Below are 27,425 nucleotides of genomic sequence, written 5' to 3'. Positions count from 1 at the left end.
TAGAAGAGGAAGTTCCTAGCTACTTTGATACTGATGAAAACTTAAACATAGCTCATGTTTTTCTTAATGATTTTAAACCTAAAGAAATAACAGAAATCTATTTTCAATTATCCCCAGCTTCAAAATTTTTAGAAAACGATCACGTGATTATAAGTCAGGACCACATTCCTTACTCTCAGCATTATAATATTAAAATTTTTCCTTCAACTAGTTTTGTTCAAAGATACAGAAATAAAATGTCTGTAATAGCAAAAGTTCAAAATGTAGGACCTACAACTTATAATGGCGCAATCCAGGGATATGTAGATTTCATTGAACAAAGCCAGGAACTTACTGTTATAAATCATATCTCCATAAATTCTTACATTGAGAATAAAATTAACTTACTGCATGAAGTCTCTTTCCTTGACAGTTCAATCACTCCAATAGGTGAAATTACTCTTCTAAAAAATATAGATGATAAAATTAAGACCGCAAACATAGATCAAAATATTTTTAATTTAGACTTTAACTTTGCAGAAGATTTTATAGGTAACCCAGATGCAATTAATAATGACGTTAAAGATCCAAAATATAGCTTGTCAGAAGAAAGGGATAGGATAGAGGAATCACCTATTACATTAACTAAAGAACAGGAAGATTCTTTCCTTGATGATAATGAAACCATACAATTAGGCTTTAAGCCAAACACTAAAGATATTGTACCTGAAGACTTACAACCCTCAGGTTTTTCAATTCCTTCAAATTATTACGAAAATGCATCAGATATTATCTTAGAAAACAATTATGATGCTGAACACTGGCCTTATATAAAAGACATTTTTATTGATAAATATCCACAAATAATATCACTACACTCTCTGGATGCAGGTAAAATCAGCGACACTCTTGGTTTTTATAAAATTACACTTAAACCACATGTCTCTCTCCCAAAAACCAGAAAATGTTATTACCTGGCTCCAATGGAACTGCAACAGTTAAGAGAAATTCTTCGAATTCTTGAAAAGCTTGGCATTGTCAGCAAAGCCAGCACATCAGGTTCAGAACTCAGTCAGTTTGCTAGTCCTTGTTTCTTAATTGCAAAATCAAATAAAGCTCAAACAGCAAGATTAGTTGTTAATTACAAACTACTTAACGAGCTTATAACCATAGAGCCTCCACTCATACCTACGGTTAGCTCAATCCTTAATAAATTAAGAGATGCTTCCTTTTACAGTGTCATAGACTTAAAAAATGCTTTTAATTCCATAAGCATACATCCAGACTGCTGCAAGTACACCCAATTCGCAACACAAATTGGAGCCTATCAAATGAATTCACTATGTACAGGATTGGCCAGCTCTCCATCTATATTGGCTCGTTTCACAGATATGATCATTAATCATGTTCCCAGTAGAGATAAAAATAATACAATAATCTTTGATGACAATGGTTATCCTCTTATGTTACCAGATTACCTAGATTTCTGTGACACCTACTACGACGACATTGTTGTCTTCACACCTGCAAAAGATACTTATAAAGAAAGTGTTAAATTTCATTTCCAATGCATAGAAAAATTAGTTTCTCGCTTAGCTTTTCACAAATGTAAAATCTCCATAGAAAAAGCATCCTTTTGTAAAAGCAAAATCAACATTTTGGGATGGTATGTATGCAACAACTTTATACAAGCCAACCCCAAAAGGGTAGAAAAAGTGTTGCAAGCACCCATGCCAAAATCTAAAGAATGTATGCAATCATATTTAGGTATGTTAAATTCTTTCAGAACCGTTTGTGGATTTGATGTATTCAAAGACATAAAACACATAACAGCACTCACAAGTGATAAAACAAAATTCATTATGAAAGATTCACATAAAAAAGTAATTTTAGAATTAAACAAAACCTTATCTTCAGCTCCATTGTACTCAAAAATTGTACAACCTGGAGTTCCCAAAATTCTTATGACAGATGCCGCTAGCGCATCAGGTTCTCAGTATAGCTGCGTCCTAGCACAAATTATTCCAGCAAAATTCCCAAAATTAAAAGTCCCAGAATACATCAACATGGACGATAAAACACACAGAATAATTTATGATTTAAAATTACCATACAAACCTATCTTTTATCCAAGAGCAGATCAATCTCACAAAGCATTCATGGCAGATTTAAAAACATCTCAACCACCTAAACATGAATATTTATTAGATAAAACTTTAGGATATGGTGAGGATGTAAAAAACTCTTTTAGTCATAGTCTTAAATTATTACTAAAAGTCTCAAATTGCCCTACAGAATTCAATACAATTTGTAAGAAAATGGTGACCTATATTAGGGACCACATCCTCCACCCGCAGATTTTAGAAAACACATACATGTCAAACCGTCATATGATGAAAGATTTCATTAAAAATATGGAAAAAGGAGTAATTTCCATAGACAAAGATTTAAATGTTTTTGATGCTCTGGCACGTGTACTATACAAATCAGTAATAATAATAAACTCAACAGATAAATTCAATAACCAAAAACAAATTATCTTTAATGCACCTAAACTTAAAAGTGCAGCACCCCTCATTTTTCTACTTTATGAATCAAAAGACACCCTAATTGTAAGACCAGCAATAAATATTTCTTACCCAGAATATCAGCTCAGCAAACACAGAGGAACTTTTGAGATTATCTGCTACCACACAAAATCTATACCTGAAACAGTAGAAAGTAATGCTATATATACTCTAGAACTTAATGCACTTCTGGATGCCTTACATGCTACGGAGCACCTTCGAGGCTTCGACCCAACTCTAGCATTATGTGACAATAAAACAGTCCTCTGGATGTATAATGAAGGAGTCACAAAATCATGCAGAAAAATGAAACGATGGGGATTAATTATTAAACATGACCATAAAACTGTCACACTAGCATTTTTAAGTTCAAAAAATAATCCAGCAGATTATCTAAGCAGAAAATTTCAAGTTCCAAAACATGAAAGAGTAAAAATACAATTACCTCTGTATGTGAAGGACAGCTTAGATGACAATATGCCTGCTGAGGAGATGACCATTGGCGACTGGGCCCAATGGGTAATACAACATCCACAGTTTGTTGAGTACAAAGAACCAAAACCTGAAAAATCATTATCAGTCAACAACATTACAGCATACTCCATTCCTGAAGTACACATTAACCTTTTATCTCAAATCTCTAGAGAAAAATTTGAAAAAGATTTTAAAGAGACAAAACTCAGCAAAAAAGTTTTAGGCTCAAGTCTTTCATACAATAAAATAATTGAAAATTTAACTTCAATCTTTCAACCATTGAAAGATTTAGAAAAAATTCTAACCACTCAAAGAATTATTGATGAACAAAAAGTAGAATACAAAAACATTTACATCCAAGCATTAACGGAAGACACTTATGTACATAACAATAACAAATACAAAATCAAAAATGCACTTTTATATTACATTGACAAAGATGACATTCCAAAACTCTATATTCCTTCTAAGCTATTATATGCATATATAGCTTCTGCTCACCTTGCTACGAACCATTCTGGCAAAGATAAAATGATTCTTAATCTCCAAAATTACTTTCATCCTCGCCTAAAAGAATATGTTGATAAGTTTACAAAAACTTGTTATGCATGTCAGCTTGTAAATCAGTACTCCAAAAATGAAAAATTAGGATTCTATCCAATCAGTGACCAGGCAGGTGAAATTTTACACATGGACCTAATAGAAAGTCTTCCTAGTAGTAGTGGTTTTGTACATATACTGATTGTAAAATGTCCAGCTACAAATTTCATTAATTGCTTCCCCGTAGTCAACAAGACAAGCGAGGAATTCTTACATATTTTTCAAAATTACATATTTCAATTTTGGCACCCAAAAAGCATACTTGCTGACAACGCCCCATTCTTTGTATCAAAAAAGACAATCTCAACTTTAGCTTTCTTAAAATGTAGAATGTTTTATTCCTCAGCCTTCTCAGGATTTTCCCATGGAGGGATAGAGAGGTACGTGGGACTTTTTAAAACATATTTCAAAAAAGTCTTGGCAATTAGTCCGTCATTTAATTGGAGTTTCCTCTGCTGCTCTGTCAGTCTATTGCATAATACCTCAAAAATTCACAAAACAGGCTACTCTCCAGCTGAACTCATCTTTGGACCAGGTGTACATTTGTCAGAAAATCCGCTCCTATCAGATAACCTACCTAAAATACATCCTAATGCTCATATCCACATTGACCAAATAAAAGAAAAACATAACTTTCTACAAAAAATATGGAAAGAAGCACAATTAAAAATTGAAAAAGTTAATGTAGATAGAACAACATACAAAAACAAAAACAGAATTACCAGAGATTATAAAATTGGAGACATTGTATTTGTAAAAGATAAATCCAAAATCTTAGGTAATACACGACCGTTAAAAACAACTTATTATCAAACACCCTTTGTTATTGTACAACTCCCTGAAAAAGCTGTAGTAGTAAAAGCTATATCTAATTTAAATAATAAACAATTAAGAAGAAACAGAAATGAGATAAAAAAATACATTCCTTCAGACCCCCTATTTGACCCCCTCCCCCCTTCTGTTAAAAATATTTGCCTAAAAAAGTATGAGGAAATAAATAAAGAAGAATTAGATAATCTTTTATTATCAGATAATATAGTTCTTGAAGAAATATTTAACACACCTGAGGAAATTATTGACGACGAAATTGCAATTGTTAAGGAACTTGAGAACGGAGTTGTCCCCATAGAGCCCGTTGACCTACCTGAAGACCACAACGACGAAGACAAACAGATTGTAACAAGATCAGCCCTTAAAAAAGCACAAAATCAGAATAAAAAGGTAAATTTTAATTCAAAAGTTGATATCAAGATTTTTGATTCATAATTCTATTAAAATATCTATTAATATTAATCCTTCCATCTTCAATATTTTCTTTGCAATTTTTTTTAATCGACACTATTACTACCAATATGTATGATTATAAATTTGAAACGATTATAAAACTTGAATGTAAATTACCTGACATTAACAAAATTAATACAACAGTATTCAAAATTTATGATCAAGCAAATTCAAAATTTCCATTGCCTCCAAGTACAGACCTACAATATAACACGCTAATAACAAATGAGTATTATGTACATTTATCATTAGTAAATACTCAGATACAAAAAATTTTGGAAATAAACCAAAAATTTACTGAATTACAGCAATATTACACACCATATGTTACATCGCCTTACCACCAATTTGGTAAATTTGAAGTATCTGAAAAATTTTTAAATGATACCCTTAATGCATTAGACTATTTAAATGCGGTCACAAAATTAACCTTTGATAAATATGCTAATTGGGACGCTTTTAAAGCCAACGGCCAATCCTTTACATCAATTATTATCCAATTTCGATTTATGCAAGAAACACTAAGTTATTTATTTACTAACCTGGACTCATATTATGAAGCCATAAAACAAGCCAAACAGAACATAATCACAGACCGCTTGGCCTCTGCCATCTCGACCTTTGAATACAACACACCTAAAACAGACATTAAAATAATTAGTTCATTTATTAGGGATGGTATACCTACGTATTATATTAAAAAGATTGAATATCACAACCAAAAATCAGGAAACAAACTATTTCCTGTATACTATAATAATTTTGGCTTAGAAGAAGGTTATCTTTTTGACCCTTCATTACATAAATATACTAAGCCATCAGATAAATCTTTATCTTATAAACAAAGGATAAATCTTAATAAATGTCTAACAGCTTTAAACTCAGAAAATTTTAATGATACATTAAAATTTTGTGAATTCCAATATAACCCATCAAACACCTTTACACCAACAAATGAAGGAGTTCTGCTACATAAAGCCAGCCAATTAACTATAAATGCTATAAATAATCAATTACATCTTGATTTAGCTCAATCAGACTTACCTGTGCATATAACTTTTGATGGTGAATTATCATTCATTGACATGGAGATTGGTTTAGTATCCTTCAAGCGTAACTCAGCAAAAGATGTCGAGGAATCTTCATTTTCTCACAATAGAATAGATTATATGACAAATTATTTAAAGAAAAAAGAAGATAAAATTAAAAATAATTTGACATTTCCTGAATATGTTGAAGATAATTACGTAGGCATATTAATTGACATTTCAGCCGTAGGATTAGTATGTATTCTTGTAGTCATAGTGCAAAAACTTTTCTTCAAATCTACACGTCATTGTAAAAGAATTCCAATGGAAAATAATATTCTTAAAATGGTAAGAAAAAATTCTTTTTTTTGTTTCAGATGTATAACATATCCAGCACCATCAGAAACAATATATTGAACATTGACGAAATAATGGACAGATCCTTAATGAAATTTAAACACCTTACGCCAGCTGAAAAAGATCTTTTTAGAGATAGAATCTTAAAACCTAATCTAGAGATCATAATAAAACATAAAGACCTCATTTTTATTACTAATTTATGTAATGCCGCTATTATTTATAAACAGCTAAATCCTACAATAAATTTCGCACCTAGAGTACTTAGTTTCATCCTCCGAAACCATCTGCCTTATTTCTATTATGTATTTTACATATTCTTTGATGCTATGTCTATTTCAGAACGTAAAAAATTTGGATTTGACATCAATCTTTATAGCGACACATTTTTTAGAAATACGACAAATGATACTCTTTAAATTACAATTTTTTTGTGTATTTATTAATATAATTATTGTACATTATTTCTGTTATATTTTTCTTTTATTAAACCTTTATCGATTCCAACCAATTCAAACTAATCATATGAGTGAATCTAAGCTATATACTACACACTTTAATAATTCAATGCATCTAAGCACATTTCTATTGAATTACATTCCTTAATATCCGCCATATTAATTGATTAACTAACTTAAGTCCCAAGCATCAAGTTTATAATTAACCCCTCCTAATAATTATAAGTATAATTAGTCTAATCTCGAAATCGATCCACCCTAATTATTGTATAATATAGTTTTAACAATTACTGTGTACATACCACCCATACTGGAATCGATCCATTCTAATTTAGCCTAAGCTGTATAGAACACGCTTAATCTTTTACTAATATACATAAACATGTTATCGCGTCTAGCAAATAATTTTCCCCTTTACATACCTAATAATATTTTTTTTTATATATATACGTGAAATTAAACCTTTAATCACCTTATTATCTATCTGTTTAATTGTAACACTGCCTTTTTATTTTCATATAAATAAAAATCTCTGACCTAATCTTTATTTTTTTTACTAAGCAATATAAAACACGCTTTGCATTAAACCTTCAAACGCTCATTTATTTTTTTATCAAAGTAACGAACAGTTCGAATTAACTTCTCACCTGTATATTAATCTCATTATTAAGTATTATGAAGCATTTTTAACTTATAATTCTACGAAATAGAAAATTAAACCTTCTATTCTTATCTAATAATTTCTTTAATCGCATTATTACCTATTTTTATTAAATCCTAAGCATTATAGAACACGCAATTCTCACCGCTCTCCTCTAATGAAATCCAAGCTCTATTATTCATACCTTTAACCCGTTTATAACTACATGTTAAAATCGATCCAATATTTACATATAAGATAAATTCCATACTATAAAGAATTTTTTTTTCTAATCTAAGCTTTATAGAACATTCTTGCAAACAAATATTCAATAACGGTTAACTTATTTCCATCCTGTAATCCAAATTTCCAGTTCTCCTTGATTACTAACATAAATCTTTAGTTATTTGGCCAACGGTTTCTCTACATCTATTTTCGGCAGATGAAAACTTCTTGTCAATTTTCTTACCAAATATTTATTTTATCTACCGCATAACATAAATCTTACAATCTACCATTTAAATAATGTTTATAACCATAAAGATAACGAAATCTACAATATTTATCTAAATATCTCAATACCACCCCATAAATTTTATAACCCCCTCCCCTCCGCACAAGCCTATTGTATCCTCGTGCCATAAATCTTTTTTGGTCCACTAAACACACAAGTTAAATTGCCCCTACTTATTCCTAACCAAAATTTTACAATGTATTTTTCACCCATTGTATTCATACTAACCTGCTCCTATTCAATAAACTTAATCTTACTTTCAACCAATTAATAGTACAAATTTTAGAATCATATTCAAAATATATACAACCTTTTTTTTAATCTTAATCAAAATAAAATAAATAGGTATTACATTTCAACTTGGTTTATTATAACACCTTTTCTTTTCATAAAATCAGTTTTTTTTAACGAGATCTTAAAAGCAGATTTACATTAAAATTTATGTGTCGGAAATATACAACTAGGTATTATCGAATAAAGAAAAAAGACGCAATCGATTAATCGTTTTTATCTTTTAAAACGACCATTTAAAGATTAATATTTCAATTAAAATTTAAAAACATTCAACCTTTATGATCTTTTAAAATAAATCCTGACCTCGACATTTCCGTAAATCTAAAACAATTTTTTATTCCAAAGAAGTAGAAAAATTTTTTAAATCATTTTTCTTTCGCGAAAACTAGTTCTAATCTTTCCGAAAACATTTATAAAGAATCAAACAATATTCATAAGAAAACATTTACCTCAAAATTATTTTATTACACTCTCTTGTTTAATTCTTTATCAAATTTTAATTACTTATTTTACAGTTATAATAAGAAAAGAAAACGTGAATTATTTATAAACCACTTTTATTTTAATTTTCGTTTTAAAAATAACGTTACATAAATTTCTGTCACATAATTACTAAAAACAGGTACAAGTTCTTTTGAAATATAAGCGTAATTTAGTCAAATGCTCTAATCTTTTATATACAAATTTCTTAGGTACAATTTTTTATCACAAGAATGTTAATAATATATATAAAAACGATCTTTTCTAAACTTTAAAATCTTTAAAAATTGCAAATTTTAGTTGAATTTATACAAACTTTACATATTTACAAATAAAATTTTGAAAATTTACATCCTTGTTAAAATAATGAAGATAAATACAAACTTCCACTAGCTTCTCTCAAAATATTTTAACACCATAACCCATAAATCTTACAGTACAATAGAATGATTCCCCTTAATACAACAGATTTTAAACGCTACTTGATTTACATAGCACTTAACTAACACCCATAATTCTTCTTGTTCCCTTTAATTAACCATCTATTCAAATAAATTATTTCCGAACGTTAAGAAGCTAATAAAAATCTATTTTTACCTCCATTTATACAAATAGGTGTTAAATTAATGTATCTCGAAACAAGTTTCTTTCCTTGTCTTTACCAATATCAATTTAATGATAAATTAAAATCTATCATATTTTACTTCCGTTATTATACAGTGGTGTGTCTTTCGTTAACATTCCTGAAGAATATTCTAAAATTTTAAACGATTTTATTTAAACCCTCCATCCAACCCACGCCATTAAAATGACGCACTCCATTTTTAGCTTTTACTTAAATTTTACGCAAATACTTACCAAATATATTTAAGTTTCATAATTTCGAAGATAAAGACTTTCTTAAAATATTACGGTATAAATTCTCCAGGACGTCCAAACCTTGAGACACACACCTGATAATAAGGAATTTTGAATATCAAATTTTGAATTAAAAAAAAAAAAAAACAGAAATAGTCCTTTAATTTAACTTAAGCCAAATCTTAAACACCAAATCTTAAATATTTTATTTTAAATAACTTTAAGAATTTAGTCAAAAACTAAAATTCTTTTATTTTTTGAGAAAAAGCCATTCCAAACCTGATAATAGTGCATAAAGTAAATTAACCCCCTAAATTTATTTAAAATTTCTTTCAAAACACTAAAATCTTAATCCTTATTCCATACAAATTTCCCCTAATTTTACAACCTTTAAATTTCCCTTCAAATCCCTTGATAAATTTTTCTTTACACTTAGTTTCATTACAATAATAAATCTAACGCTACCCATCAATATTAAGATATAATGTTCAATAGCCTAAACCACCCCCCCCCAAACAAAATGTTATTCAGTTGTCAGGAATGTAGTGGTCTTTTCCTCTAAAAATATATATCATACTTAATACATAGGTTAATAACATTCTAGTAAAGATTTTCTCATTTTTAATTTCATCCTAACTTAAATCCTTGCGCCCGAGAAGAAATATTAGTTCCTTAAATTTTAATATCCCACCTTAAAATTAATTTCGTCCTAACTTAAATCCTTGCGCCCGAGAAGAAATATTAGTTCCTTAAATTTTAATATCCCACCTTAAAATTAATTTCGTCCTAACTTAAATCCTTGCGCCCGAGAAGAAATATTAATTCCTTAAATTTTAAATATCCCACCTTAAAATTAATTTCGTCCTAACTTAAATCCTTGCGCCCGAGAAGAAATATTAATTCCTTCAAACTTAATATTCCACCTTCAAATTAATTTTATACTAACTTAAATCTCTGCGCCCGAAAAGAAATCTTAATTCTTTCAATTTTATTACCCCCCCCAAATTTAACCCCCATCTTTCCGAACAATTTTACAATTAAAATTACGTATTTAAATACCTACCCATAATTTTTTTACTTTCGTTTCCTTTTATCCTGTAAAATTTCTTTTCATTCATATACTAAACCACTACAATCCTTTATTCTACAACCTCCCCCCCCCTATTTTCTCCCCCCCTAAAAGTTAATACAATCCAACATATTTTTTTTCTTATCCAACTGCTAATCCTAAATTAAATACGTACCCTAAACTTAACCCTCCTAACAAATTAATAACTTAACCCATCGAAAATCTTTACTTATGTAATTCACCTAAATTTAGCCCTAGTTTTTTAAGAAGAAAAACAATTTAAACTGAACCCCCCCCAACTATGTTGAAATTTGATCAGTGGTAATTCTTCTTTTAAAACTAACAGGCGCTTCAGACCTCATCCTAAAATATTAAATAAGATTTTAATCGAGAAATTTACTAACTAAACCTATAAATAACTTAAGCAATTATTTTAACTACTTATTAATATCCTTCCAAATCCCCTCCCTAACCAATAAATGAAATACAAACTTACAAAATTAATCCGCCTGGGCTCGAACGCAGTTAACCTCTAAAATAATAAAGTATTCTTAAGAACCGAATAAACTTGCATAATATTCTTTAAAGCTTTACTACCTACCATTAATAAATTAAACCCTATTCTTACCTTTCTCACCAGTCCGGGGCGGGGCTGGGTGCAGGTCTTAGCGCTGACAGGATCCAGCTAAAAAAATATTATATATTTAAGTTTTCCTTCCATATTTCGTTTTTATGTACATTTTCTTGCATTATAACTCTTAAATTGTATATCTTTTTTGATTTTAATACATCTCCCTTTTAATTATAACGACAAAATAATTATTTCTTTTCCAGAATCTAAAATGTACCTGGATTAATTCATCAGCAGCACCTCCAGACCCAACAACATCGATCTCACGGTTGGCGACTAAAAAAAAAAACATTCAATCTATGAAAACTGTCATCAACCATACTGATGAACTGAACCCAGCCCAAATTATTGGTATTCTGATAGCAACCCTATTTTTACTACCTGTAGCAATTATTTTAGTGACGGCCCTAATCTCGTCCGTATTATTTTACATTTATGGTACCTACAAACTAATAGACTACCTGTTTAAACGTTTCATTTTAAACAATCAAACCCAATTCCCATTCGAAATTTAAAAACAAATCTTACCGGTGGATTGTTTCCAAAAGTGCTTGAACAGCATCCTCAACAACCTAAAACAACAAAGAAAAATATTAGATGTATGAATTAATAATTCACGGCTCGCCATACTTTAAAATAGAACAAATAAAGGCGGACTACTACTTAATCTCCCTAACATCATTTGTAATCCTGCCAGGCCACACCAAGCTCGATTCCAAGATCGAGATCAACTTTGATGAGAGGTTTTTATGCTTAATTCAACTTGAACGCCCTCAACTAGAACATGGTTTACTACTACAAGCAATAGACTTCCCGAATGGAATTTTAAATATAGATTTAGTCAACTTGAAAAACACACCCTTCTTTGTTGAAGCCAACACAAAATTAGCAAAGATCAACTTCACACAAAAACAATTTCTGGACTGTTACTTTGTTTTTAAAAATAACGATATTAACCAACAATAAAAATTTTTTTACTTACATTGAGAAAACGCAGATCGCCAAAACGCTGCCCCCAACCACCACATTTATCGTCAGAGTGTTTCCAGCCCCACCAGATAACACTGTCCCTCCGCTGCCTCCATCCCCCTCAAACTCCGACTTAAAATCTCCGACCCCAAGCTCCTCGCCCCCAGTCTCCTCCTGAACATCAAACAACACACTATAGATGTCCATAATCGCGAAATAAATCTGAAAGCAAAAACATAATCAAGTTATAGTGAATAATCATAGAAGAAAACAGTTACAAAAGTTAAAAAGATAGACACAATACTCAGTGAAAACTACTTTAATAATTAAAATCACATATGTTAATCATTACTCTGCCTTGCTGAAAACATTAAATCAACTTTATAACTAAAGTGCTGAAAATAATCAGGTGAATTTTTTTAATAATGATTTTAAATAGAAAACACACACAGATTAAATCGTTTTTCACAAATTTATACAAGTTTTACCATATAAAAATACCCAAATTACTTTCAAATTTTTATATTAAATATAATAAAATCCTCAAATTTTCTATTGACCTCTTATTTAAACTAACTTGTATAATTTTATTAAATACAATTTGAATTCACTGATTAAAACTCGACATCGTCGTAAATGTTAGGTCCAGCAGGGTTCAACGGATTCATTTCAATATGGCCTCCATTTCCCTCCTCCACTCTCCGAATATTGTTAGTCCTTCGAAAACACCGCTCAAACAACGCTAAAAATAAAATTTTTTTTACAAATAATATCCTCACTCCAATGATTTATAATAAACAATGAAACCCACGCGAATTTTAGTTCATTACTAGTAAAAAATTTTACGCGGCATACAGCGCATGCATTATTTTAACCCCCCTTTCCGTATAAGGAAATTTAAAATACTGATAGAAAAGTAAATATATATCCTTTACCCTAAATATTTAATTAATTAGAAACATACCTCCTAACTTAACGAAAATCATGCACAATTGCGTGCAGACTAAGAGAAGGACAAGGACGAGAATCGCGATAAGCAACCACGTATTCAAGTCAATTCTGAAACCTCTAAAATAATATGAATTTTTTTTATAAATAGATATTTTCAAAAAATACAATTTTTTTTTCCTTACATATTATATGTCTTACAGATTACCTGGGGACAGATTTTCCAGCTCCATCTAGAACCACTCCTTCAACGGCTCCAAGATCTTCAGAACTTAACTCATTAGGATCCGGAAAAGACAAGCTAGGAAAAAAGACAGCACTCATTTTCAATGATGGCGCAGAAATATCCAGTATATGACTGCTTTGTAAGTATAATTTTTTTAGTATAATCCTAATATATAGAAAGCATGTAATTTAACCCGATAATAGATTCATATAGAATCACTAAAATATGTCATTTAGTCCAAAATAAATTTCCCCCCCCTACCCCTAAACCTTTTATTTCACCCACACCTTTAAACCATATTGGTTCATTTTTTTTATCTTTTTATTTACAAAATTATAAATAATGTTTTCAATCCACAATTTTTTACTATTCCCATCTACACAATAATATTCTTTTTTTACTTTTTCCTTACCTTTCTATTATTTCAGTCTGACGATGAAATAGTACCACTGGACCCAACAAGTCCTAAAAAATCAGGTAACTCTATTATTTTTCATATTTATCTCTCGCTAACAAATAGCCTATTAAAAATTTGAACCGAACAAAAAGTGTAGATTTATCATTTATAATTGATAATCTGTAGGCAAGCTAATCTAAAAGTTATTATTACACAAAATATTTAATTTTCCAATAATATATTTCTCCTTACACATCAATTATAAAGGCTTATTTTACATATAGAAAATTTTATTTTTCATTTACCCCCCCCTCCACATTTTGTAATGTCTTGATTATACTGTAACATTTATCGCTAAAACTTATCCATAAACATTATTTTGGGGATATAAAAAAAAAATTATTTTTCATTTACCCAACCCTCCATAATTTGTAAGTTTTCAACAATGTAACATTTATCTTCACATCCTATCTATAAATATTTCTTTTGGAAACCCATAAAATTATTTACCATTTACCCCCCCCCCCGCATTTTTTTTTATTTTAACTACACTGCAACATTTATCTTCACATCCTATCTATAAATATTTCTTTTGGAGACCCATAAAATTATTTCCCATTTACCCCCCCCCCCTGCATTTTTTTTGTAATATTATGACTACACTGAAATATTTATCTCTCATCCTATCTATATATATTTTTTTTATTTTTTATTTTCCATTTAAAACACCCTACAAATTTAACAACTTATTAAAATATTAAAATTTACCAATAAAATCTATTTGTAATATCAAAAATGAAAATTTTCTTTCAATTTAAATATGAAAATATCTTCCAATATCCAACCCCTGCACTTCATAGTAAACATTGTTAAACTTATGCTAAATCTTAACCACAAAATAACTATATTTTGATGTAAATATAAATTATTCCCCATTGACCTTTCACTGCCAAAAATCATATGTAAACAAATTTAAAAATTATCTCTCCAAATATCATTTTTGTTGATAAAAACATATATTATTTCAATTTTAGTAAAAGAGCAAAGCTCCTCCCAAATTTCTTATAACTCAATGTGATACAATGTAAACTAACTGTGATATTATATAAAACTTATACTTTAAATGTTTCAGGCGGCGGCGCCCCTAATAAACGCTTAAAGAAGACTTACTCGTGGACAAAACCCCGTGGCTCATCACCCGATTACAACCCCCCAAGCCCTAGAAGCACAGCACGCACCAGCACGCCCCCTAGAAAGTCCCCAGAATCCTGCCCCCCGGGACCTTCAAATTCGCCGTCCTATAAACCCAATTTTGGTCCAAAAACCCCTCCGGGAAGCCCACAGTACATAATATCAGCCCCTAACTCGCCCAAAAATACAGAGGTAACCCCTACAGGAAGGCCACCCATACCCTCAGCAGAACAACCCTCCAAGCGCAAGAAGATCTACTCACTCAAAAGAAAACTCATGGACAGCTTCACAATCAGCAACTTAAATGAAAAAAGGGCATTTTTCGTCAACATGATATATCTTCCCCCATTGGCTGTGGTCGAGCAAATAAACACCGACATGACCAACATCCCCCAGATAACGAAGGACATGTCGAAAGTAAACCAAGAAGGTATGAGCACACTGAAAAACAGCTGTCCCCAGATAATAATCAGCAACAATATAATCAAAACATACCAGCTGAGCCATGTATCAAGCTTCTCCAGGGGCACAGCTAAATCATGCACGTGGGACTTAGTGACAGACCAGCTGACGGTGTATGAGGCCCAAACAACCTCATACGCCGTCACGCAGGGTCTTTATGTACCAACCATGGTATACAGCCAGGGAGCAAACTTGGTGAGACTCGCCAACACCAGTTGCCCACACTCGTGGATTCCTTCCTTGAAGCACATACACCAAGATCGCACTATCGTCAGTGTCACACTAAACAATTTCAAATTCCAAGTCATGGAGCCTCCAAAAAGATACCCTCTCACACCCGAAGGAGAAATGTGTAGCCTTTGGCATCATGCCAACCGAGAAGTATTACCCACAATTCCAAACTTCTCCACCAAGTACCTGGAGAAAATGACCACACGATTCCTGATACTGCCCAGCATGCCATTGATCAACCACACTGTGCCAGCAAAACGTCACCTATTGATGCAAATGTCAACTTACTCCCGTGCATATCGCCTGCCTGAGTTACTGCAGGCCATCAGAACGCTCACAGAAACCAATGAAGAAACAGTCTACAGATTATACCTGTCTTCATCCATCACCTTCCGAGAGCTCCTCAACTGCATGCCTCAAGGAGCCTGTTGTTTGATACTACCCAGCAGGATCGCCTACAAGATCACACTAGCAGAGCTTTCCCGCCTCATCATCATTGCCCACAGCAAGGAATAAATTACCAAATTTTTAGTATTACAGGTACTACATAAAAAATTTTTTTTTTTTCTCTTTCTCTTTTTATGCAAAAAAAAATATACTTGGCAAGACAATTAATTTTTTTTCTCTTTTTTTTTGTAAAGAGGAGTATAATGTAAAAAGTAAGCTTTAAAACACTTACCTTCTAACATAGCTGACCTTGTCCAAAACATCCAAGTAATGTATCCTATAAAATGTTTGTTTTATTAATATATTGTATAAGTAACAAGGATAAAAAAGTTCAAAATCAATAATTCTTTTATTCTTTCTTTTTTATTACATCTTTAATTTTGAAAACCGTAACCATTTCCTTTATAATCAAACTTAAAATATTACAGGCCTTTGGTGGAAGGAATAGTTGTCAAGAGGAAATTATATTAGGAAGTCAATGAACTTTGTCACATACCAGGGTTCATAACCCAGTAACAAAACCACTTGTTAGACAGAAGGAAAGTGAAAAAAGGGAAAGTTTCACCCTGAAAAGTGACAACCCCAACAACAGTTATCCACAGATCAAAAACTAGACGTCTAGCATGCGAAATTTCACCATGCTAAAAAGTGAAAATACCAGTTATATAGACGGCTAAAACCAACAACCATAAAAATTAGACGTCTGATATGTGACAATTACAGCAACAGATAGCTAAGATGGCTATTAATTATGGTTAGAACCAGACGTCTAGGGGGCGCAACAAGCGTCCCCAAAAAGTATAAAAGGCAAAGATTTCTGGAGATTCTTCACTCTTCTCACAGCCACCAAAAGCAAAGCATCTTGCTTGTAGAACATTGTCCATAGAAAATTAATTCTTGAACTATAGAACCTCGTAAGTTTTACTTCTAAAACTTTGATTAAATTTACCTTAATCATATCCAAAGGAACACCCAACACCAGTGGTTGATTTTGATTACCTGAAATAATTGACATTTGATAACTATTTTATTAAGCCAAAAGTTTTAAGTAATATTAATTAAAGCTTCAGTAAAAGTCTAACACCATTGGTTGATTTTGATTTTAAAATCCTAAGCTAAAGTTTTAAGCGACATTTATTTAAAGCCTCAGTAAACGACTAACACCATTGGTTGATTATTTAATTTAAATCCTAAGCTAAAGTTTTAAGTAACATTTATTTAAAGCCTCAGTAAACGTCTAACACCATTGGTTGATTATTTAATTTAAATCCTAAGCTAAAGTTTAAGTAACATTAATTTAAAGCCTCAGTAAAAGTCTAACACCATTGGTTGATTATTTAATTTAAATCTTAAGCTAAAGCATTAAGTAAAAGATTTTGTTTTAAAAGCCTCAGTAAAAGTCCGACGCTATTGATTGATTATTATTTTAAAATAAAGAAACAACTTTGAATAGTAATTAATACTTAAGTAATTAAGAATCCTTGAGATAGGTATACCTATCACGCCTGTAATTAAGTATACATTAATTGATAATATTTTGTGTTAATTAAGTTTTGTGTATAATTTTGTTTGGTCTAATTCTAAATTATTGCAACCATTTTGAATTTAAATTGTTCTGTCTTGTCCTTTAATTCATAAATACAATTCCACCTTTTATATATCCAATATCATTAAATCTTGAATTGTTTTGTCTTGTAAATTAATTCATAAGTATTATTCCACCATTTATATATATCTAATATTATTAAATCTTGAGATCTTGTAATATAATTAAAATCTGATTAATATCTTGTGATTGTTTTGTGTTTAAATTAAGTCTTGTAAAATAAAATTATAAAATAATAGGAATTAGTTAATAATTGGTAAACTCGTTTAAAAACTACTCTATAATTTACCTAGCTCGAATATAACACTGTCGAGGGAATTAGTGGCAAGCCGTTAAGTAAGGGAGGACCTTATCGGTTAGAATTGGGTTTCCTTGAGAGTCGGGACTAGGATTAACTACATACTGAACCAACATTTAAAGGATTACTTTGCAGGTAGGAAGGCTGATACGTACGTCTTCTAATTTCAAAGGATAGATAGGTTAAAACCTGCCCTTTTGATAACGCAAGGTATAGAATAGCGGTAAACGCTATTATCACTCCTACATTTTCTAGTTTAGTTTTCCTTCTCTCATACCATCACAGTTGGGCAGATACACACAGTATTAGTTTTTCTTCTCTCATACCATCACAGTTAGGCAGATACACACAGTATTAGTTTTCCTTCTCTCATACCATCACAGTTAGGCAGATACACACAGCATTAGTTTTCCTTCTCTCATACAATCACAGTTGGGCTGATACACACAGTATTAGTTTTCCTTCTCTCATACCATCACAGTTAGGCAGATACACACAGTATTAGTTTTCCTTATCTTATACCATCACAGTTAGGCATATACACACAGTATTAGTTTTCCTTCTCTCATACCATCACAGTTAGGCAGATACACACAGTATTAGTTTTCCTTCTCTCATACCATCTTAGTTAGGCAGATACACACAGTATTAGTTTTCCTTATCTTATACCATCACAGTTAGGCAGATACACACAGCATTAGTTTTCCTTCTCTCATACAATCACAGTTGGGCTGATACACACAGTATTAGTTTTCCTTCTCTCATACCATCACAGTTAGGCAGATACACACAGTATTAGTTTTCCTTCTCTCATACCATCACAGTTAGGCAGATACACACAGTATTAGTTTTCCTTCTCTCATACCATCACTAGCAATAGAAAATGAAATAAATTATTGTTCCTGCACTGCCCAAATTTTGTAGCATGTGTGGTTTTCATAAAGAGTTTGTGTAAACAAACTTCCACAAATTGGATTTATATTCTAAATTGTTCAAACTGGTAAAATCTTTCAACAGTACAAAAATATTACATTTTTATTGTAAAAATAATATTCTTTAAATTAAAAGTTCATGCTCTTGTTATATCTTAAATGATATTAAAGCAGACAAAGAAATACCATGTCTATGATAGTATTGCCTACAGATCTATGACCGATACAGTTATTGACTGGGTGCAAATTGGGGAATCAAGTTGGGAGATAGTAGCCAGATATAATGTTTTTCCATAATTTAAGCAGCCAGATGGACAAAACAATAATCATATAATATAAAGTAGTAAGCTTTTTTGTCTGTTGCTTAGGAATTCAATGTCTACTGAACTGATTGAGTTCTCCAATAAAGGAAAGCTTCAATTCCCAGAGTGGATTTATTTTAATATTTAAGACTTTGGATGGTTATCTTTCAATCTTTGAATACAGAGCTCCTAGATGTTTGGGGACAGCCATAAGTTTGTATCTACTACTAAGTATAAACCGCATATCCTAAAATTAGATTACAGATTGGTAAAATATTTCCAAACTTGAAAATAATTAGTGTCAAATATTCAAGACAATATATATCAAATAAATAAAAAAAATGATGATTTACTAAAAGCCTATGAAATTGGTAACGGACTGTGATTGGTCAGGAGGAGGAGGAACAGGAAGGAAGACGACGTGCCACAGTTATCATTACCTCGGGAGCTCTAACTTTTATTCTACTCGCCTCTTCTCTAGGTTAACATATCAAAATTTTAATAATTGAAAAACTCCCAACTAGGTAATTGTCCTACAGTAAACAATAAATTCGAACAAATCTATAATAACACCTTTATTTAGAAGCAAAGTAATTCTATAACTACTGCATGTCTGTCTGTGTGTCAACTAGTCAGTGAATCTGTAACGATATGGAAAAACACAGATTTTCTTGGCCACAATTTACGTATCATTAATTTGGGAATATTACCCTCACCAATAAACATCCTCTTTATATTTTTCTTGGTCCGTGGTCTGTTGGACATTCTACAAAAGACTTAAACAATTGTAAAGTTTAAAATATGTTCTATTTAGTCATCATAAATTTTTTTTCTATCTCTTTATGATTACTGAATCTCTGATCTATAACTCACTTCCATTTGTCCATCGCTGAGGTTTGGGCTCTACTTCCTTTGGATGTTGTGAACCTTTTTTCTCTCAGAACTTAAATAAGTCACATACTTTGCTTGCAACCTTATTTGGGTCATGGAAAGAAAATGAAGTTGCAGGTTTCATCGTATTTTCACAATAGCTCTTATTTTAGGTTAGGTTGGGTTAAGTAAATGTTAATGATTGCCCCGCAGTGTTAGAAAATATGCCCCACAGGGGCTAGACATAAGAGAAAAGCTACTGTGAAAATACGACCAAACTCACAACTTCATTGTCTTTCCATGATCCTCTTCTTCTTTAATGAATTTAAAATGCTCCTTTCTTTGAATTCATTCATTTATACTTTTTGCATCTTATCATTATTATTCTGTTCTAATACCATTTTCAAAGCAAAATATTTTATTCTGAATTTCTAAATTCAAAAAGGTGCTTAGCTTTAACTTTTACAAAAAAGAATTTCATTTTATACTTATATGTAGTTAGTCTTCAGACTTCAATTATAGTTCATTCGTTTTCTTCATTGATATATAATCCCAGATTCAATTAACCTAATCTGATTTAACGAAAAGTAATACTAGGGAAAAAAATTATTTTAAAGTATATACAACCATATTTTTCCCTATAAAATAAAAATAATTAATTGCTACTAAAAATATCAAAATATTTCTGTATTCTTTTTAACATTTTATGGAAAGGGAGAGGGGAGGGAAGTTGTTCGATAAAATTAAACAGGGACAACAAATACAAATTTCTAGTCATCTCGGGTAAATAATAAGTTGTTCAAAAAGACGACCCGACTGTTAAGGTTAAGCCAGAAAATGGAATAAAACTATGAACCTATGTGTAGAGCACAGGCCTCAGGCGCAATTTTAAGAAGAGCTGTTTATAGTGCATATTGTTCATAGGCACTATAAAAAACTTCATTTGGAGACCATATTTCTGTCCATTTTTATCTAAAACTTAAACTTTTTCTTAGTTGATTGAGTTCTATGACTGTTTAGCAAATATATTTCAGATTACGATATTTCTATAAACTGTTGTTCCTCTAATAAGTATGCAGACATGAAAAATAACATTATTTTCTCCCTTTAAGTTTTTGTAATAATATTGATTTAGGTGTGTTGTGTTTAGCTCTGTGTCTAGCCTAACAATGAAGGGATAGCCAATAGTTGATTTGCTATATCCTGTTTTCTCGTATTCATTCGAATCCGGTGGACAGGAACCGGTTCTCATCCATACGAAAAAACTATGTCTATCATCGTATTATATCAAGCTTTCTACGAATATAGAAATGTACAATTATAAGATTAAAACTAGTTTTTTTCAGCCCGTGCCTTCGGCAACTCGGGGCTAAAAAACTAGTTTCAATCTTATAATTGTACATTCTATATCCGCGGAAAGCGGTTTATAATACGATGAAAGAAATAACTATTATCTCATTTGGCAAGATTAACCATACAAATTTTACATGGCAAAAATGGTGGGAAAACAATAGGTTATAAATTCCCCAATAAAATAAATTCTATGACTAAAAGAATCTCCTATTATAAGAAATGGGTCCCAAATGTGATATGAAACAGTTAGGAATACATAGTTTCGAAAACATAGCAGCAAAATGGAAAACTTAATTTCATGACAAGTGTTATAAGAGAACAACCTAATTGGAAATATTTTTTTTTTTGGGGGGGGGGGGCTTATGGGATTTAAAACTTTATTTTAAACTCCTTGTCTTTATTCTATTTTACATCTGTATTCTGCACACACTAATATAAACTTATCTCTATACCTAAAATCAGGGATCCTAAGGGATAAGACCTCATGGATGATAAATTGATGTAAACTCTTCTGTAAACCCTTCTGTAGATTTAAATCTGGAGTTTAAAGTTTGCACACTAAATTTGTGTACAATTACAACTGAAACAATTTTTTTTAAAATTTGAATCCCATCCCTCCCTGCTTAACATGTAACTTGGATATCTGATGTGTGTAGGGGGGGGGGGGAGGAGGGTTGGTCTATACATGTACATTTTATCTTTGTAAAGAAGCTTTTTGAAGATCTTTAAAACTGCAATAAAAGAAAAAGTAAACTTTTAGAATATATTGTACCATGCATTTAAATGTAAAAAACTGCAATTTAAAGTTTAAGACTTCTTACAGAAAATGAAATATTTATATATTAGGACTTATCATGGTGGGGGAAGGGTGGTTTTTCTTTGCTGTTCATCTATAGATTTAGTTTGATTTAAAATATTTTACCTAATTTTGATTTGGCACTAATTTTTAATTGCACAGCCTAGTTTTTTTTGTTATAGATCAAATTTTCCTTTTTGTGTTTTACAATTAACATACTACATTTAAACATCTTTAGTCATGAACTTTAATGAATTTCTTAATTTGCCGCAAAAATAAACTAATCATTTGTTTCTTTATCTAAATGCTAGCATGTTATTGGTTGCTTTATGACAAAGGAGAAGTGTGATTGGTTATTTTTAGCGTCAAATCATAAATTTGAAATTGTAAAGTTGTATCCTAGACGTGGAATAGGACTAGAGCTCGGACTTATTGTAAACTGCTAAAAATGCAATCCAATCTTAAATTCCAAATTTTGATATGTTAATTTTTCAAAGTAACTGCTACATTCTTGATGTCACCTGTTTTGGAGAAATTAATAGGTAAGACAAAAATATTTTTTTTTGTGATTAAATTAACTGGATCATATGATTAAAAACCATTGGGAATAGTCCCTTTTGTGGCAACGCTCCCTAGGGGCGATTCGTCGTATTTTTAAAATGGCTTTGATAGGTTATTTTAGGTTATATTGGGTTAGGTGATTGCCCCACAGGGTAAGGTAATTGTCCCCGCTGGGTTAGAGTACCCCGCAGGGGCTGAAATAGAAGAAAAGCTACCGTGAAAAAAATGAAGAATCGCCCCTTAAGGAGCGTTGCCACGAAAGCGACTATACCCAAACCATTAAAGTTATTTATTGAATCGTATTACAGACATCTTCCTGGGGATACTAAAAGGAAAAAACATAAGATTAAAACCAGTTCTGTGATTTTTGTTTTAATATTAATGAAAAATATACTGAAACACAATTCATAGCTGAGAACCAGTTCTTATCTATCAGATATTAATCGTTTTTAAAGCCATACTGTAATAGTTATTTCTCGTATCGTATTATAAACGGCTTTCCGCGGATATAGAATGTACAATTGTAAGATTAAAACTAGTTTTTTTTAGCCCCGAGGTGCCGGAGGCACCGGCTAAAAAACTGGTTTTAATCTTATGATTGTACATTCTATATTCGTAGAAAACTGGATACAATACGATGCTAGACATAGTTTTTTCGTATGGATGAGAACCGGTTCCTATCCACCGGATTCGAATGAATACGAGAAAATATATCATATGATTTTGACTATTATTGGTTTTATATTTGTGTTAATAAGTTTCAGGATATTTTTAGGAAACGCTACATCAGTCATTCAGGAATTACCTCATTATAATTATTTACCTAAAAACAATTTATGGTATAATTAGAGAAAGGTTTTTAGAACTTTGCTATTAAAATATACATATATAACACCTAGATTATATAACACCGTGTCACAACTAAAGTCGTTAAAAACTTTATCTACGGCTACTATATTTTATGTGTGACAGGAATTAGTAGAGTATGAGAAAAGTCTTGGCATAAAACAGGCGTAATTTATTACAATAAACAGTTAGCACCTTCAGACAAAAGTTGTGCAACTAAATAGTTAGTTGATTGCGATATTTAGAATTCCTTGAGACTAGTCTATAAATGCAAAGCTCAATGTTGTAAAAAAAGTGATATTTTGAGGAAATGAAAGGTTTATGTATAAAAAAAGTATAATTATGTCCGTCTAAAAGGCAGACTAAGCCTCAATATGTTAATACATACACTAATAATTATTTACATACAACCTTTTCCTTACCCTCAAAATGAAGGTATAACGATAAAAATAAACAAAAAATTCAATAAAAATATTATTATTATTTCATTTCTGTATTTATAAAAAAAATATTTGATATGTACCTAACAAAGATTAGAAAATTTAATCTACTGGAAAATTGTATGGATTTTTGTATATACTTCTTAAACCTGAACTATACTGTTTACCAAAATTTCCATTAAGCCAGGATAATATAATTACAGTTTCTGGAATTAACTAACAGATAGTAAGCGAGCACAGAAAAAGAGTTTTTTTTACTTACATATATTTTTATATAATTGTTTTGTGTATTTGTATAATCATACGGTTTGTAGTTATGTATATTTTAATAAAATTAATATTTATCTGGGACCTCAAGGGATTAGACAATGGACGATAAATTTATATTCACCGTCAATGTTTATGAACAAATATTCCCCTTTAGTTTGGATACAACTAATAAAAATTCACAAAAAGTACCCATAGTTTTAAAGAAAACATATAAGATATCATGTTTATAAAACTTTGGGTACCAATTTGATTTACCCTCCAATGTCCTCTCCCTCCCAGTACATTATGCTTATTATTCAACCTTATTGTTTATAATTTTAACAGAGTATTTCAATTTAGAATGAAAAAGAGAAAATATGAGGTTTTAAATCATCTATCAATAATTTTAAAATAAAAATCTATAAAAAGTTATTTGTTCTAGATGTAAATTTATTTTTATTTATGTAGGTTTGATCAAATTTATTGTATTTTACAATAGCCTTTCAAACATATGCATGCAAAAGAGGGGTCTAGGATGTTTATACACCCTCTTTTTTTTTTTTAATTTGAAGAAAAACTATTTCTGATCCATACAGGTGGATCTAGCCATAGCTTTACCTAACCTAATCTACAATAAGCAACATAATCAATAATTCAAAGCTCGCTTGTGGTCTAACGTTGTTCTACCTGTTAGCAGTTTTATCATGACTGCTTTTTAAAGTTCTTAGTTTTGATACCAATTATAACTTTTAAATTATAATAAATCTAAGTTTTGATTTATCATATTTACTAATTATCTTTACTCTGCTCTTAAAGAACTTGGGTGTATCCACTAGGACAAAGCCCTTAGAGGCTATTGATGTAAGCACAGATAAATCTAAGAAAAGAAGTGCAACCTTTGTTAGTTTCTGATTACAAGATCAAGAGATAAAAAAGATTTAGATTAAAGAGATTTAGGAATAGTAACTTGAGAAACATTTATTTTCAAAGATATTTTTGTAATAATAAGTAATAGGTTTGTCTATCGAGTAAGACATCTTAATTAACTTTTATTAATTGTACCATAATTTTCAAGGACCTTTTGTAATGGTCTAAAGTTATTATATGGATAGAACGGAGGATAATTACTTACTAAATATATAAGCTCCTAAGGGGTAAGGATATAGTTTTATGCTTATTTTAAATCAATTTTTTTCCAAAGTCAGATACCTTTATCTGTATTTAAGAATCCCACTAATCCATCCAGGATTAGATTGAACTATGAATTATTTATATACTACCCTGCAGATAAAAGAAGTTTTAAAAGGAGGCTTTTTATCTTTTTTTTGGTTAAGCTAGATATCTTAAGCTGGCAATTTTTCCTCTCGGAGGTACTTGTTACCTTACGCACTAAAGTACTACAAAATCTCATAATTGCATAAGAGGTATAAAATTTTTTTATCTGACTTGAGCAAACCACAACCTGTCAAATTATGATGATTAAAAACTATTTTAAATCCCAAATATTATACAGTGATATTTGAGCTGTAAAAGAATTAAAAGTGTAGGTAACTTTTACATTTTATCTGAGAAAAGATTTGATATTCTACATTGCTTGAATAGACAGTTAAAAGAAACTAAATTGTCTAAGATAGGATTAAAGTACCATTCGAAGATTTGCATTAATTATTTTTCAAGTCTAAAACATGTTCAAGTTTAAAGCTAAAGTAATATGGTAATAATACATAATGCATGTAAGAAAAATGTTAAGTAAAGCTTGAATTTCTTATTATTCCTATTATTCTTTGAAAGATTGACCTTTAAAGTGATTTAAGTTAAGATAGTTATTAATAGATTTGATAATCCGTGGAACACAATATCGTTTTTAAATAAAGATTACAACATTTATTATTAGAGAAGCACAAAAAAGAGATATAGAGACTATGGAATTAATCATAGAAAATCACGATGGCTTTATAAAGACCAAGAAATCTTTTCAATAATTTCTCATTGGTACAAGAAATCTTCAAAACAAATTTCAGGTATGTATCTTAAATAACAGCCGAGAAAATCACATCCCCCCATAGGGTTACGACTGTCAGTAAAATTAGATTATAGAGTAGATTCAATACTTAAAATATTATGGTTAGTTGTTACTGTAATCCAATAGATAAATATTTCTTTGTTTTTGGGAATAAGATGTAGTTGGTTGTATCATTGTTTGAGCAGAAAGATAATTGTATCTCACACAAACATTTACATATTCATTAACCAGAACAACAGAACATTTACAGCATATGTGGATAAGTATGTAAACAAACAGCTTTCCAAGTTGGAAATTTGCAGTCATAACAACAGATCTACATAGAGTATAAATGTATATTGAGATAACTACTTGTCCCCTTTTCCATGGACCCTTTTCGTCTGTTAGCAAATTGTTTTCTGCTGTGTTAATATTTCCGGCACTATTGGTTGATTTCCAAAAACCCAATTGAGAGAGGTCACAAGGCCCTTGGGATGGAGACCTCTAGTGTTTAAATCTAATGTCATAACCAGTAATTCAGCAATCTGCGGCCACAGACGGCAGTATTATACTTCGAAAATCAAGCCCTGGAAATAAAATAAAATTAAATAACTGTTATTACAAAATTTGTACCTATTTTTAGAAATATGTTCAATCCAACTATTTATGATGCAGGCCTTTTAAAGCAACAGTAGTTACAAAAATTTTAGTATGATGAAGTGTTTCAAAATTTAACACTACCCTACTAAACTGCAATTAGAAGTTGCAAATGACAAAATTGTTCGGTTTGACCCTTGGACTTGGCAGCAACTTGATTAGTTTTTCCTCAGCATTTTTTATTACTTTATCCTAAAGTATTTAGACATGCACCAATTATTTTCTTATTCCTATTTTTACCTACACACAACTATTATGTTATTTATAGACAATATAGTTTTTTTTTGTAGAAAGCTATCTTTTAAAGCTCAAACGGGAGAAGTAAAAGTGCAGCAATTTTCAATGACTTTCTTAAAATAAGCTTTAGTTTAATTTAGGTGTTTGATAGGGTTATGTTAACAAAAAATTT

At 30.7% G+C, this 27,425-nt stretch overlaps 1 protein-coding gene across 1 annotated transcript in view; it reads left to right on the top strand.

Moving 5' to 3' along the window:
• The window catches only part of LOC145330771 (uncharacterized), an 81,822-nt gene that overhangs the window by 39,164 nt on the left and 15,233 nt on the right, over positions 1-27,425 (top strand). Inside the window, exons 17-18 of the mRNA XM_080175436.1 lie at positions 19,638-19,723; positions 22,759-22,803. Coding sequence (XP_080031562.1) covers positions 19,638-19,723; positions 22,759-22,803 — 131 coding nt within the window. The remainder of the gene's footprint in view (positions 1-19,637; positions 19,724-22,758; positions 22,804-27,425) is intronic.

Source organism: Acartia tonsa, chromosome 10 (genome assembly GCF_053477335.1).
Source record: "Acartia tonsa isolate MP-2025a chromosome 10, ASM5347733v1, whole genome shotgun sequence".
Classification (NCBI taxonomy): Eukaryota; Metazoa; Arthropoda; class Copepoda; order Calanoida; family Acartiidae; genus Acartia; species Acartia tonsa.
This window is presented reverse-complemented; position numbering and strand designations above follow the sequence as displayed.